This window comes from Rhinolophus hipposideros (assembly GCF_964194185.1).
Source record: "Rhinolophus hipposideros genome assembly, chromosome: 10".
NCBI lineage: Eukaryota > Metazoa > Chordata > Mammalia > Chiroptera > Rhinolophidae > Rhinolophus > Rhinolophus hipposideros.
Window position 1 is genome coordinate 73,090,539 of NC_138056.1, and position 16,664 is coordinate 73,107,202.

Consider the following 16,664-nt stretch of genomic DNA (forward strand, 5'->3'; position numbering starts at 1 on the left):
TTTGATCCCATGTTTCATCTAGTTTACTGGTTATTGTATTCCTCACTTCTAACTGGTTTGTTTTTATGGGTTCTATTATTTCTATGGTTTTGATTTTTATGCTTGCTATCTCTTAGTTGAAGTTTTCATTAAGTTCCTTAAGAATTGTTATAATCATTGTTTTCAACTGTGTAACTGGTAGGTTGCTTGCCTTCATTTTGCTTAGTTATTTTTCTGGAATTTTCTCCTGTTCTTTCATTTGGGACATATTTCTTTGTTTCCTCATTTTGGCTGCCTCTCTGTGTTTATTTCTATGTATTATGTATATCTGTTACTCTCCCTGTCTTGGACTGGTGGTCTTATATAGGAGGTGCCCTCTGGGAACCACTGGCACTGTGATCCTGGTCATGTGCACCAGGTGCTGCAGGTGTGTCCCTTGTGTGCGTTATATGTGCCCTCCTGTTATGTAGTTGAGACTTGATTGCTATTGGCACATCAGTGAGATTGAACCTCAGGCTAACTGGCAGTGGGGTTTGACCATATCTACAGCTTATGGGCTGCTGGGAGGAGGGTGGGGGTTACCTCACTGAATGAAATTCTCCCCAGTGGCTCTAGTGCCTTTGAGACTGCCCTTTGTGTATGTGCTTGTGGGGCTAATTGTGTGGTGCTCTGCTGTGGCCTCCAGCCAACCTCTAAGTATTTTTGTCCTGGGGCCTCTTGTGAGGGGCTCTGATGCAAGCTCGGGTCACCCATGGCCTGTGTTTTCATTTTCTTTTAAGTTACTTACTGTGGCTGTGGTTTATTAGTTCTCTTCTTTTGTTTGGCTTTATACGTTTATTTCACCTTCATTTTGAAATGATATTTTAGCTGGAAATAGTTGTCTAAGCTGTCATTTTGTTTTTCTTTAGCATTTAAAAAATTGTCATTTTATTGTATTCTGTGTTGCAATATTTCTGATGTAAGTTTGCAGTCATTTATTATTTTTGTTCCTATACATGTAATTTGTCCTTTTCCTGTGGTTTAAAAAAATCTTATGGGATATTTGCATCAGGATTCCCTGAGTTTTTCTTTGTTTTGTGAGTTCATATTTTTTACCAATTTTGAAAATATGCTGTCCATTAAAAAAAAAAAAAAAAATATATATATATATATATATATATATATATATATATATATATATATATATATTTTGTATCCCTCTGCCTATCTTTTTAGGGATCCAATTACATAGATATTTGTTAGATAATTTGTTATATCCCACAGATTACTGAAGCTCTGTATCTGTTCCCACTCCCCATGCTTTAATTTGAATAGTTTCCTTTGCTAAGACTTCAAGTTTAGTTTTTTTTTTTTTTCCCTACAGTTTTCAATATGCAGTTAACTACCTCCAATGAATTTTTCACTTCATATATATATATATATATTTTAAGCTCTTTAAATTCAATTTGGATTTTTAAAAACATTTCACTCTCTCTCTCTCTTTATGGTCATGGTTTTCTTAACATCACTAAGCCAACTTTTAATATTAAAAAAAAAATCTTTGCTAATTTCATCATTTTTGGTTAATTTATATTTAATAACGTTTTTTCTGGTATCAAGTAACTCTGATGATTCTTTAAATATGTAGTAATTTTTGATGTGCTGCCAAATAAACATTGAAAATATACGATTTATATGTTTGAATTTAAATAATTTTATTTACTATTAACACTTATTTTGGCAGGAACTTAAGTTTATTTGTGGATCACTTTTATCATTTCCAGACTTTTATTAAAGAGTTACTAGGGAAGGTCTAGAGTAGCTTTAGTCTGGGATTTTTTAGTCCAACTATAAAAGCATGACACCTATGGAATTTCTACTTATTTTTCTGAGTGTTCACTGAGCCCTGTCCATTTGGTAAAGTTAGAATTGAAACATCTACCAATGCTGTGTGAACTGTGTGAGGTATTAACATTACTTCCTGAGCAATGTTTTTTTCCTGGGCTCCCAGTCATCCTATAATAGTGGATGTTGATATGCATTCAAATACTCAAGAAGAACACTCTGTAGCTATTAATATTTAGAAGTCTTTTTCTTCATATCTCCTTCATGTCTGGATGTTTTCACATTTCAGCTGCCGCAACATACTTGGAATGTGATCTCCATTTTCTCAACTCATTGAGACAACCACATTTCACTTGTTATCCCTTCCTTCACTGTATAACAGAAATTTTGTGATGGCAGAAAACTGTGTATGGTGTAGGCATAGTTTTGTGGTTTACCTTATTTTTTTCCCCTTCTCCTAGTAAAAGCAGTCCTGTACTTCCCATTGCCAATATCTGAAAACAGCTGTTTCAAATTTTTTTACCTCATTTTTTAATTATTTATGACAGAAAGACAATACTAATACTACTTATTGTTCCATAGCCGAAAGACAAAGCTTTCTTTTTGATAGATAATAGAAGGCATGAATAAAACAATAAATACAAAATATTGTGTAGTTAATTTGTGCATAACCTGGCACCACTCTGTTCCCTACTTTAGTCAATATCCTGATTTGCCAACATCATCTGTGGGCGCTTATTAATTTTAATTGCCTGGAAAGAGATAAAAATATCTGGTCATAGTTTGTCTTTCAAGCGAGGGCATTTGGGCTATGACATTTGGTTCTTCAAATGATCGTTGAACCTGAAAATAAAAAAGAAGAGTGTTTTTAAAAAGAAAATATATGTATATTTGTCCACATAGTTACCATTTATAGTACTTTCATTACTTTTTGTAAATCTATACTTCCATACGGTATCATTTTTCTTCTCCTGATTGACTTCCATTAACATTTCTTGTAGTGCAAGTCTGCAGGTAAAGGAGTATTTTATCTTCTGTATGACTGAAATGTCTTTGTACTTTTTATTATGAAAAGTATTTATATTTATTTCTGGACTTAAAAGTTTAGGATGACTTTTTTTTAGTTTCACTACTATTTTTCTAGCATGAATTGTTTCTGATAATCTGCTGCATTCTTTACTTTGTTTCTCTGTATGTAGCAGGTGTCTTTCTCTTTACTTGTAGGATTATCTTTTTGTCAAGCATTTAGTGAATTTAGACTAACAAGAGACTTGCTGTAATTTTTCCACTTTTTTTTAATACTTTATGCTTGTTGCCCTTTTTAATTCTATAGATTTATAATTTTCATTACATCTGAAAAAAAATTGACTCTTTTCTCCAAATATTGTTTTCTTCCTTTCCCTTTAGGGCACCACTTACACATATCTTAGGCTTTTAAATTAGTCTCATAGCTCACTGTTTATTTTTTTATTGTTAATTTTTTTATCGTTTGTTTATTTTTTATTGTTTTTTTATTCTTGTTTCTTGTGCTTCATCTTGTATAGTTTTTTCAAGTTCATTATTTTTTCTTTCATACAATATTTAATCTATTGTTAATCTCATCCAGTATATTTTTCAGGTCATACATTCTATTTTTTATATATCAAAGTACAATTTAGATCTTTGAATATCTTCTATGATCCTACTTAATATTGGAACATATGGATTACAGTTTATTGTCCTTTTCTGTTAATCATCGTATCTGTGCCAGTTATGGGTCAGTTCTGTTAACAGTGAGTTAACAGTAAGTTTTATTTTCCTGATTCTTTGCATCCCAGGTAAATTTTATTGGATGTCATACATTTTGAATTTTATATTATCAAGTGTTGAATATTTTTGTATATATTTTTGTGCTTTATTCTTGGATGCATTCTGTTACTTAGAAACAGTTTGATCCTTTGAGGTCTTCCTTTTATATCTCTTAAGAAGGATAAAAGAATTGTTTATTTTAGGGTTATTTCCTACAACTTGGTAAGATACTTCTGAGTAGTCTGCAGGCAAATTATGAAATTTTCCCAGTCTGGCTGGTTGCACTGGCACTATTCCTGGCTTGTATGAGAACGGTGGTATTTTTCCCTGTAATCTCTTAAGGTAGTTATTTATCCTAACTCAGTAGTTTCCTCACACACATACTGAACATATTCTGCTAGAAACTTAATGGGGACCCTCTGAAGATCTCCAGAGTTCTCTCTGTGTGAACCTATATCCTTTTTGGTATTTTGTTCTGTGAACCTTTAACTTCCCTGGACTCTCAGCTCTGACCCCTCAACTTTGGGAGTCCACCAGGATCTGCCTTCTTTCTGTCTACCCATGCTGTGACCTGGAAACTTTCTCAAGAGAGTAAGTTGACATAATTTTAGGGCTCATTCTTGTTTGTTTCCCATTTTTCAGGGATCAGTGTCCTTTATTATTTCCAGTGTATTGAAAACTGTTGCTTCATATATTTTGTTTTGGTGTTTGTTTGTTTCAGACAAGAGTCTAAATCTAGTGTCTATTAGGTAATCTTGGCTGAAAACAGGAGTTTCTGACTCTTTAAATTTTAACTACAAATTTTCACCTCCAGAGTTTAAGCACTGGAGACTTTAACTTTGGCGATTTTCTTCTTCAGTCCTCATCAAGACCTGATCCTCTTGGTCCTCTGAAATTCATATCCCAAATTCTATTTTTAAATTTATTTCTTAATTATAAATGACATACCATATTATATTAGTTTCAGGTATACCACATAGTGCTTAGATATTTAAATGCCTTATGAAGTGATCATCACAATAAGTCTAGTACCCATCTGGACAATATTATTGACTATGTTCCTTGTACTGTACTTTACATTCGCATGACTAATTTTATAACTGGCAGTTTGTACTTCCAATTGCCTTTACCTTTTTTGTGTATACCATCACCACCCTACCATTTGACAAACTTCAGTTTGTTCTCTGCATCCATGAGTTTGTTTCTGTTTTGTTTTGTTTGTTTGTTTTTTGTCTTTTAGATTCCACATATAAATGAAATCATACAATAGCTGTCTTTCTCTGTCTGACTTATTTCATTTAGTATAATACCCTGTAAGTTTATCTATGTTGTTGCAAATGTCTAGATTTCATTCTTTTTTATGGCTGAGTAATAGTTCATAGTATATATGTTCCACATCCTCTTCCACTGCCTGCCATCTCTCTTCCATTGACAACTAAATACATTTTATGCCAGTCAAAAACAAATACAAATTCTCCTATTCCACCAAATTTTCACTTTATAGATAAGATGACCATATCTAACTTAGAACTTTTCCCTTATTTTCGCTCATAGAACCTTGTTATTTTTTTCCCGTAGAAATTATAAATAACATATTTTGATTATGTGGAGTTCACTATTATATTTCCTACTAGAATGTTAGTTATGAATGCAGGGACTGTGTCTGTTCTTTTTTTAAAACTATTTTATAAGCATGAGTCAGCCACAGTTCTTATTAGTAAAGGAAACCAATAAATACTTAACAAAAATACAGTTTATACCAAAATGTATTCCATAATCTGAATATTTAAGGAACTATCATTCCATACTACTTTTTGTCTTCATAGGTCATAATTTATCCATAATATTCTGTATTCAGTATTTTCCTCTTCCTTATATCCCCAATTTTTAATATTTAAAATTCAGAAGTTTAGCAAGTATTAACTTTCTTTGCTTACTAAAGCTTAGAACTTTGGAAATAATTAAAACACAAGATGTGCCACAGTTTGATTAATATCCTGTCATTTGTGTAAAATATGCAGGTAGATTATAATGTACATTTGTTTTGGCTTGTAAGGATAGATAGATAGATAGATAGATAGATAGATAGATAGATGATAGATAAATAGGAGAGAGTGATCCAAGGTTATGGTGTAGATAAACACAAGGCTTGCCTCCCCCATGACCACATTAAAATAACAACTAAATTATAGAACAATCAACCTGGAGACTATCTGAAGTCTAGCTGAACAGAAGTTTTATAACTAAGGATATAAACACAAGCAATGTTGGGAATAGTAAGAGGGGTGGAGACATGAAACAGGCCTGCCCCACACTTGCAGTGATTCAGAATTAGAAGGGATTTCTCAACCACAGAGATCCTCCCACCCCCAGCCCAAGAGCAAGGAGGTCACAGCCCCAGTCCAGAGTACCAGTGCTGGGAAAAGGAGACCCCACAACATCTGGCTGTGAAAAACAGTGGGGATTCTGTAGTCTGAGTCAGAGAGAAGGCTCCGGAAAACACAAACATCCTCTTAAAGGGCTGGGGCACAGACTCACTTGACAGCAGGCACTCACCCTGGGTTCTGGTGAAGGGACAGTGACTCAGGAGGTGTCAGAAACATACAGGAAGAGACTGTGTGGAGTGGCTTCAGGGTAAGGACTAGAGGGACAATTGCCATTTTCCTGCATAGAACTCTCCTCCTATGCAGCTGGAAGGTGGGCACCATCGTTCCTGTGTTGAGCCTTCTCCCACATAACCAAATATAAATCTGCATTGGCCTGGTGAACCCACTCTTTGCTTCAGCCACTCACTCCACCCTGGTGACTTCCTGGGAATCTGTCCAATTCAACTCATGCAATGCTGGAGGCAACTTCTTAGAAAGCAGCCAGCCCCACACACATTGCACTCTCTCAGAATACTTCAGGGTATCTGCTGGCCCCAGATGGGCAGCTGCTGGCCTTGGTGTGCTCTGAGACTTTTGCTGAGTAGTTCAAGTCTCAGCACTGGCACAAAACTAGAATCTACATTAACCTGGTGAACACCACTCATCCCACCCTGATGACTCCCTGAGACCCCCACCTCACCAAACTCTTGTACCACACAACGCTCTCTCAGGGGCTGAGCCATATGAGAGCTGGCAGGTAGCAGCAAGCCTCGGGGTCTCCTGGGCTTTCTGTGGAGCTACCCCAGACCCAGTATTGGTGGCAGCCATCCTCAGTTTGCAGAATGGCCTCTCCCATGTGTCTCTAGGTCCAGCACAGGCAGCAACCAACCATGGATTGCTTTGTAGCTCCTACCAGGTATTCCCTGGCTGGCCACAGGCAGTGGCTGACCTGGGCCTCCACTGGAGCATTCCCAAGAGGCCTCCAAATCTGGAGGTCAGATTCAGATCACAGCACAGCACCTATGAGATAACCTCATAAGTGGCACACCCAAAGGGAAATCTTAGCAGGCACCAGACCCAATCAGGTATATGCTGTTCTGTAGGATAAGCCCCCACAAAGCAGCCAGTAAGCTGTGAATGTGGCCAAACCCCAGTCAGTCAGCCTAAGAGTCAATCCCACCCACTGATGTGTCAATAACAAACAAGGCTCAAGTATAGCAGGGGGATACACACAACACACACAGGGGTCATGCATGAAGCACCCAGCACAAGTGAACAGGGAGATTGTGACACTGGGTCTGACAGGGCACATACTATATTAGACCACCCAGCTAAGACAGGGAGACATAGAAGATCTACCTAATACATAGAAACAAACACAGAGAGGTGGCTAAAATGAGAGAACAAAGAAATATGTCCCAAATGAAAGAACAGAAGAAAACACCAGAAAAAGAATTAAGTGAAATGGAGGCAAGCAACCTGCCAGATACACAGTTCAAAACAATGGTTATAAAGTTGCTCAAGGAACTAGTGGGAACTTCAACAAAGAGATAGCAAGCATTAAAAAAGGACATAGAAACCATAAAAAAGAACCAGTCAGAAGTGAAGAATAATGAGACAAGTAAAAACTTAACAGGAGTAGCTTATGAGCTGGCAAGATGGGATAGGCAAGGAATTAGCAAGAGCAAGTTTGTAAGCTAGCAGGAGCAAGCCTAAACATTAACTTCTTGGCTCTAACTCCCCTGGCTAACATTGCACCTGCAAGCTGACAAGCTCCTTACAGCCATCATAGGTAGGAACAGAGCAGTTCCCAATTGCAATGACAACCCCGTACAAACTAACAAACACCCATCATGGATGGGAGCAGCACAGTTCCCAATCATAATAGCAACCCCCGGCAAGCTGACCAGGACAGTTCCCAGGATAAGAAAATTGTAATGGCAACCCCCCCTGCAAACTGACAAACACCCTACATCCTGCTTAGAAAAAAAATATATAAAACCCCAGCACTCCTTCTCTTTGCTGCAGCTGTCTCCCATCAGACTCTGTCTTGGCTAAACTCCATTTGCAAGTATCTCTCTCTTACCCCTCTATTTCGGCAGCTGTCTCCATAAGACTGCCCCGGCAAACTTCTGCCAGTATCTCTCTTACCCCTCTGTCTCAACAGCTCTCCCACTCAAACTGTCCTGGCAAAACTTCCCCTTGCCCTTGTCCTGGCAAAACTTCTCTTTGCTATAGCTATCCCTGTTAGGTTCTGTCCTGGCAAAAATTCCCTTTACCTGAACTGTCTCTTTGACTTTCAATCCGTGCGTACTCTTGTAGAGTCTCATAAATTATGTTTACACTCTGTGAATGACCAGGGGTTAATTTTACACGAAGACTAAGACTATAATAACTGAGATGAAGAGTGCATTTAGAAGGAATCACGAGGAGACTAGATAAAGCTGAGTATTGAATCAGTGACTTGAAAGACAAAGTACCAAGAAACACCCAATCATAACAGCAAGATTAAAAAAAAAAGTGTTTGTACAAGTACAAGAAGGCAAAGAGAGAAAGAAAGGGGTTGAGAACCTCTTTGAAGAAATATCGATTGAAAACTTTAATCTGGTGAAATAAATAAACATACAAGCCTAGAAAGCACAGTGCTTCAAACAAGATGAACCCAAAGAGTCCCACACCAAGACATTATAATTAAAATGACAAAGTTTAAAGAAAGAGAGAATCCTAAAAGCAGCTAGAGAAAAGCAACTAGTTACTTACAAAGGAGTTCGTATGAGATTGTCAGCTGATTTCTCAACAGAAACTTTTCAGGAAAAAAGGACTTGGCCCAAAATATTCAAACTGATGGAAAACAAGGACCTACAACCAAGACTAATCTACCCAAGAAAGCTATCATTTGAAATGGAAGGAGAGATAAAGAGATTTCCAGACAAGAAAAAGCTGAAAGAGTTCATCACCACTAATACTTGTAATCCTGTAAACCAGTATTACAAAAAATGTTAAAGGAATTTCTTTAAGAAAAAGAAAAGGGGGGTGAGGGAATAAAAAACATAAAGATGAATAATAAAATGGCAATAACTATGTATATATTGATAATCACTTTAACTGTAAATCAATTAAATGCTCCAAGCAAAACACATAGGAAGGCTGAATGGATAAGAAAACAAGACTTACATATATATTGTCTACAAGAGACCCACTTCAGATTGAAAACCACACACATACTGAAAGTACAGGGAAGGAAAAGATATTTCATGTGAGTAGAAACAAAAAGAAAATCTGAAGTAGCAATGCTTATATCAAACAAAATAGATTTTAAACAAAGACTATAATAAGAGACAAAGAGGGACATCACGTAATGATAAGAGGATCAATCCAACAAGATGTTATAACCCTTGTAAACATTTGTGCACTCAACATAGGAGTATCTAAATATATAAAGCAAATGCTGACTGCATAAAGGGAGAAATCCACAATAATACAATCACAGTTGGAAACTTTAATACTTCATTGACACCAAGGGACATATCCTCCAGAAAGAGAATCGACAAGGAAACAATGTCCTTAAATAACACTAGACCAGATGGATTTAACTGGTATTTTAAGGGCATTCCACCCAAAAGCAGCAGAATATACAATCTTTTCAAGTGCACATGGAACATTTTCCAAGATAGATAACATAGTAGGCCACAAAAGAAGTCTCAATAAATTTAAGAGAATTGAAATCATATCAAGCATCTTCTCTGATCATAATGATATACAACTAGAAATCAATTACAAGGAAAAAAAAAACCTGAAAAACACACAAACAGATGGGGGCTAAATATCATGCTACTAAATAATGAATTAGTCAATAATGAGATCAAGAAAGACATCAAAAAGTACCTTGAGACAAATGAAATGTAAACATGATGATCTAAAATCTATGGGACAAAGTGAAAGCAGTCCTAAGGGGGAAATTCTTAGCACTACAGTCCTCCCTGATGAAATGAGAAAATTCTCAAATAAACACTCTCATCTTACTCTTAAAGGAACTAGAGACAGATAGCAAACAAAGCCCAAATGAGTACAGGCAAAGAAATAATTAAGTTCAGACTGGAAATTAATGAAATAGAGTATAAAAAATAAAATAAAATAAATCAATGAAACCAAGAGCTGGTTCTTTAAAAAGATAAACAAACAAACAAAAACAAACAAACAAGAAAAACTTTAGCCAGAATCATTAAGAAAAAATAGAGAGAACCCAAATAAATAAAATCAGAACTAAAAGAGAAGTGACACCACAGAAATACAAAGGATTATGAGAAAATATTATGAATAATTACATGCCAACAAATTAGACAATCTGGGAGAAATGGAAAATTCCTAGAAATATACACTTTTTCAAGGCTGAATCAAGAAGAAACAGAAAATCTGAACTGACAAATTATTACTAATGAAATCGAGTTAGTAAATCAAAAAACTCTCAAAAAACAAAAGTCCTGGACCAGATGGCTTCACAGGTGAATTTTACCAAACATTCAAAGAAGATTTAATACCTATCCATCTCAAACTATTACAAAAAATGCAAGAAGAAGGAAAGCTCCCAAGCTCATTCTACGAGACCATCATTACAGATTCCAAAACCAGACGGAGACATTAAAACAAAAAAGAAAATTATAGGCTGATATCCCTAATTAACATAGATGCAAAAAATCATCAACAAAATATTAGTAAACTGAAGTCAGCAATACATTAAAATGATCATACACTATGATCTAGTGGGATTTATTTGTAGAATGCCAGTTTGTTTCAATGAGGTTCAAATCAATTAATGTGATACACAACTTAAACAAAATGAAAGATAAAAATCATATGATCATATCAATAGATGCAGAAAAAGCGTGTGGCATAATCTAGCACCCATTTATCATAAAAAACTCTCAGCAAAGTGGGAATAGAGGAAACATATCGCAACATAATGAAGGCCATATACAACAAACCCACAGCTAATATCATACTCAATATGGAAAAAATTAAAAGGATTCTCCTTAAGATCAGGAACAAGACAAAGATGCCCACTCTTACCACTTTTATTCAACATAGTGCTGGAAGTCCTGGCCACAGCAGTCACACAATAAAAAGAACTGAAAGACATCCTAATTGCAAAGAAAGAAGTTAAACAGTCATTATTTACAGATGACATGAAACAATATAGAGAGAACCCAAAAGATTCCACCAAAAAACTATTAGAACTGGTAAATAAATTCAGTAAAGTAGCAGGATACTTAATTAACATTCGTAAATTGGTTGCATTTTTATACACCAACAATAAATGGTCAAGAAAGAGAAATTAAGGAAATAATCCCATTTATAATTGCATTTAAAAAAAAAAACTAACAATAAATTTAACCAAGTAGATAAAAGACCTGTACTTGGAAAACTATAAGACACCAGAGAAAGAAATTGAAGAAACAAATAAATGGAGGCATATACCATGTTCATGGATAGGAATAATTAACATTGTTAAAATGTACACACTACCCAAAGTAATCTATAGATTCAATGCAATCCCTATCAATGGCATTTTTCACAGAACTAGAGTGAACAATCCTAAATTTTATATGGAACCCCCAAAAATCCTAATAGCCACAGCAAACTTGAGAAAGAACAAAGTTGGAGGTAACACACTGTTTGATATCAAACTATACTACAAGCCCATATTAATCAAACATCATGGTACTACCATAAAAACTGACATACACATCAATGTAATATAGAGATCCCAGAAATAAACCCATATCTATATGGTCATTGATTCTATGACCAAGGAGGCAGGAGCAGACAGTGGGGTAAACACAATCTTATTCAATGAATGGTGCTGAAAGAACTGGGCAGATACATGCAAAGGAATGAAACTGAACCACCTTCTTATGCCATATACAAAAATAAACTGAAAATGGATAAAGACTTAAAGGTAAAACAGGAAACCATAAACTTCTAAAAGAAAATATAGGAAGTAAACTCTCAGACATTACCCTTAGTGATATTTTTATTGATATAGTTCCTCAATCAAGAGAAACCAAAAAATAAACAAATGGGACTACATCAAACTGAAAAGTTATTTCTTCCTCCCACAGGGATGGAAACCATCAACAAAACAAAAAGACATTCACTGAATAGGAGAAGATATTTACTAATGATAAATATGATAAGAGGTATTATCCAAAATTTATTTAAAAACTCATATAACTTAACACCAAAAAAAAACAAACAATTCAATTTAAAAATTGGCAGAGGACCTGAATAGACATTTCTCTAAAGAGGACAAACAGATGGCCAATACACATAAGAAAAGATGCTCAACATAACTGATCATCAAAGAAATGCAAATAAAAACCACAATGAGATATCACCTCACATCTATCTAAATGGCCATCATCAATAAATCAACAAACAAGTGTGGCACAGATGTGGAGCCCTTGTGCACAATTTGTTGTGGAATTACAAATTGGTGCAGCCACTATGGAAAACAGTATGGAAGTTCCTCAAAAAATTGAAATATAACTACCTTATGACTCAGCAGTTCCACTTCTGGGCATTTATCTAAAGAAAGTCAAAGCACTTATTTGGAAAAATATATGCATCCATATGTTCATTGCAGCACTATATACAATAACCAAGATATGGAAGAAACCCAAGAGCCTATCAATAGACCATTGAATAAAGATGAAGTGGTACATACATACAATGGAATATTACTCTGCCATAAAAAAGAATGAAATCTTACCACTTGTGACAACATGGTTAGACCTAGAGGGTATTATGCTAAGTGAAATAAATCAAACTGAGAAAGACAAATATCAAATGATCTCACTTATATGTGGAATCTAAAGAAAAATTAAAAAACAAAAAGAAAGACAAGAAACAGACTCATAGATACAGAGAACAAACTGATGGTTGCCAGAGGTGAGGAGGGTTGGGGAATTGGGTGAAAAAAGTAAGGGTTACAAACTGTAACTATCAATTTGTAACAAATTGATGGTTACAAAATATTCACAGGGATGTAAAGTGCAGCATAGGAAATATATCAATAATGTTGCAATGACTATGTATAGTGCCATGTGGGTACTAATGGGGGGATCATTGCATAAATTATATAAATGTCTAACCACTATGCTGTACACCTGAAACTAATATCAAGTAATATTGAATGTCCACTGTAACTGAAAAAAAAAGAATAAATAGTGTAACAGGTAATAAATATGATACTTACCATCACAAATATTTCTATCAGGTGACAGCACCAAGAATATTTTTTAACGTAACTTATGAGTTGTGTGATGAAGAGAGAACCATTTTCTTTTCTCCAAGAAACATTATCTATGAATAAAGGAAATAATAAATTTTGAGTTACAGCTTTTATCCTTTAAAAAAAAAAACAACTCATAGATTGCAAATAATTGTAGATGGACTTAATTAAGCATGTAGAAAAAATAAAGGCTCAGATTTCTGTGTTTGGCTATATATGCAAAGCAACATGGTGGACTTAGATTGGATAGAGAAAACATCACATAAGGGTTATAGCATCTCAGATGAGGGAATAGAGTTCTAGAAACATTGTTCTATGGTTCAAAATGTAAAACTGATATGTTTAAATTGACAATATAGGTCATATTTTCTAGCATATATTCTCTCACTTAATCTTGAAAATTTTTTCAAGGTCGAACAGCTACAAATTGATGGAGTAATTATTGAACCCACATCTGTGTGGCTCAGAAGATGCTTGCATTCATGCCTTTTTCAGATATCAGGCCAGCCATCAGATAACTCTAGAGGCACTCTCTTCTACTTTACACTGGTTGGTCCAATTTCTACATAAGTCATGGATACAGACTGCTTTTGCTAAGATGCTAGGTTCTGATTTTTCAGTAACCCATTCCTGGGCACAAAAGTGTACATGTTTCAGACTTTGTAATGGTCCAAAGGTATAAATAACATAGCTTCTCTATTGTTTTTGTTGGTTTAGCTGAAATAGCCTAAGCTGCATTCTCAAACTGACATGGATTCATATCTGAATACTACCAGTGTTTAGTCAGGCAATTTATATGGTTTTTGTGAGGTTTAGTTTCCTTATCTGTGTGAATGAGATTATGTACATACACACACACACACACACACACACACACACACACATATATATACACACATATATATATGTTATATATATAATTATACATATATATTATACATATATAATACATATTATATAGAATATGCAATATAAACATATTATTGTGTATATAAGATATATCATATATATATATGTTTATATGTATATACACACATACATACAAACACGAGGTCATGCAATTAAGTTCGTGAACTAATCCTAGAAAAAATGTTACATACCTCACTGCCGAATATCACTACGGTCACCTTCGAAGTCCTCCCCTTGGGAAGCTATGCACCAATGCCAGCGCTTAGTCCACCCTTCAAAGCAATTTTGGAACTCTTTCTGGAATGGCCATCAGAACTGTCGTCATATTACCCTTGATGTCCTTAATGTCATCCGAATGTTTTCCTTTCAATTTCCCTTTATCTTCAGGTAAAGAAAGAGGTCATTGGGGGGCAAATCAGGTGAGTAAGGAGGGTGTTCCAATGCGGTTATTTGTTTACTGGCTAAAAACTCCCTCACAGATAGTGTGGCGTGAGGTGGTGCATTGTCGTGATGCAGGAGCCATGAATTGTTGGCAAAAAGTTCAGGTCATCTAACTATTTTATGCAACCTTTCTAGCACTTCCAGATAGTAAACTTGGTTAACTACTTGTCTAATTGGAACAAATTCATAATGAATAATCCCACTGATATCAAAAAAAATTAGCAAAAAAGGTTAAAGTTTGCAATAAGTTCTCGAACGTAATTGTCAGACCTCGTGTGTGTGTGTGTGTGTGTGTGTGTGTGTATGTGTGTGTGTGTGTGTGTGTGTGTGTGTGTGTGTGTGTGTGTTAAGAATAAGCTTTTGCTTGAGCATTTTAGAAACTCTGTCTGCCTCTGTCCAGGCCTGGGAATTCTCTTCTCTCTACTATACTCTATTCTTTTTCAAATCATATCACCTTAAATATGATGGTTTTTGGAATTGATCTTCTAAAACTTTACTAATCCTAGGTTGTAATCTCACATTAATCAGGTGTAACTAATTATTTGATGATCATTTAACAGTATTTTATACCTAGATTTCTCATTTTCCAAACTTGAAAATATACTTTCTGCAAAGGAGCTCACATCCTCTTTTTCTTTTAAAAATCTCCTCAGCAGTAAAACGAATCCTATTACACATAGTAGACGCTCTAAAGTAATACTACTATGTGCCTACTGACTGATCAATTATAGGATATGCAAGACTGGCATTGGGTGGGTGTACAACCAGGAGACTAGGCGACCATAAAGAAGCTGTAAAAGAAGTCTGCAGAAACTTGGATGGGCTCTTCATCTCTTTATAAATGCCTTCCAAAGACTTTTAACCTGTTTTCTTTCCTGGGATATTGGGCCGAATCATGTAGGCAGGCAGGCCTCATCCCCACAAATCCTTGCCTACAAATGAAAGACACATACGTGGGGTGGAGGAGCAGAAAGCAACAAAATCCTTCTCCACGTGGGTCTTGTGGACACCATCATCCTTCAGGGCATCTGGGGACTGTGTAGAGCAGTCTGCTGAGGCCACTGGAGAGTCACTGACCCACACCTCTCCTTTGTTTCCTGAGAGGACACCGTAATTTTATGTTATTCACTGTTAAACCCATTTTAGCCATCTTTTGACAACTGAATAAATAGAATGCCCTAATGAAGGTCTTCCAATTAATTGCACATGCCTACACACATACACACACACACACACACACACACACACACACCAGTATAGACCTAACACAACATTATCTCTACTCACATCTAAGAGGACATCAATGAATAACAACTACCATCTGGACCTGGAACGTGCCCATTGATCAGGGGGAATAATGACGTTAGAGAGTTGTTAGATGGGTGGGGGGGAGGGGGTTGGGGATGGGGGGAAGGGTGAAGGGATTGGGGGGCGGCTGGTGACCGCAGGATGGCCTCAGGGTTTTTTGAGAATTACTTTGGGGAACTTATTCAATGGTGTTTGGGGATTTTGTTGGGTGTCCGATGGACGTGTGTCCTGTTTGGGAGACCACCTCAGGGATGCTGTGGATGCCTGGTCATGGCATTGTACACCAGAGGCTGGACATTAATGAATGCCAACTATAATTTTATGTGTATAATGTGATGGCTCGGTGTGAGGTCGGGGTGGTGGTGGATGGGGGGAGGGGGGTTCACGGTGTGAGGGATGTAAAAATAAAATAAAATAAAATAAAACTATATAAAAAAAAAAACCACTGTTGACTATTCCTAAGTAAAGTGACCAATTGGGGTTCAGTGATAGTAAAATGGCAATACAAAGTCAAGGAAGGGAACATCTACTTTGTTTAATAACAGACATGAGATTCTAAAACAATTTTTCCCTTTCATTTCCCATTGCTGGTTTTTCCTTCTAAGCCACTCATCAAGTGATATTATATTAAAGTTTGAAGTAAAATATTTGTGTGGTAAAGCAATGTCATAATTATTTGCTTTAGATTTATTGAGGTATAATTTATATACAATAAAATTCCTTTTAAGTGTACAGTTTAACTATTTTTGATAAATCTA

At 35.8% G+C, this 16,664-nt stretch overlaps 1 protein-coding gene across 1 annotated transcript in view; it reads right to left on the minus strand.

Moving 5' to 3' along the window:
* Window positions 1-1,567: 1,567 nt before the first annotated feature.
* The window catches only part of LOC308503667 (caspase-1-like), a 31,848-nt gene continuing 16,751 nt past the window's right edge, over window positions 1,568-16,664 (minus strand). The window contains exons 6-8 of the mRNA XM_081063161.1: window positions 15,552-15,695; window positions 13,213-13,319; window positions 1,568-2,646 (exon numbers count right to left, since the gene is read on the minus strand). Of these exons, the coding sequence (XP_080919287.1) occupies window positions 2,548-2,646; window positions 13,213-13,319; window positions 15,552-15,695 (350 nt within the window). The 3' untranslated portion in view covers window positions 1,568-2,547. The remainder of the gene's footprint in view (window positions 2,647-13,212; window positions 13,320-15,551; window positions 15,696-16,664) is intronic.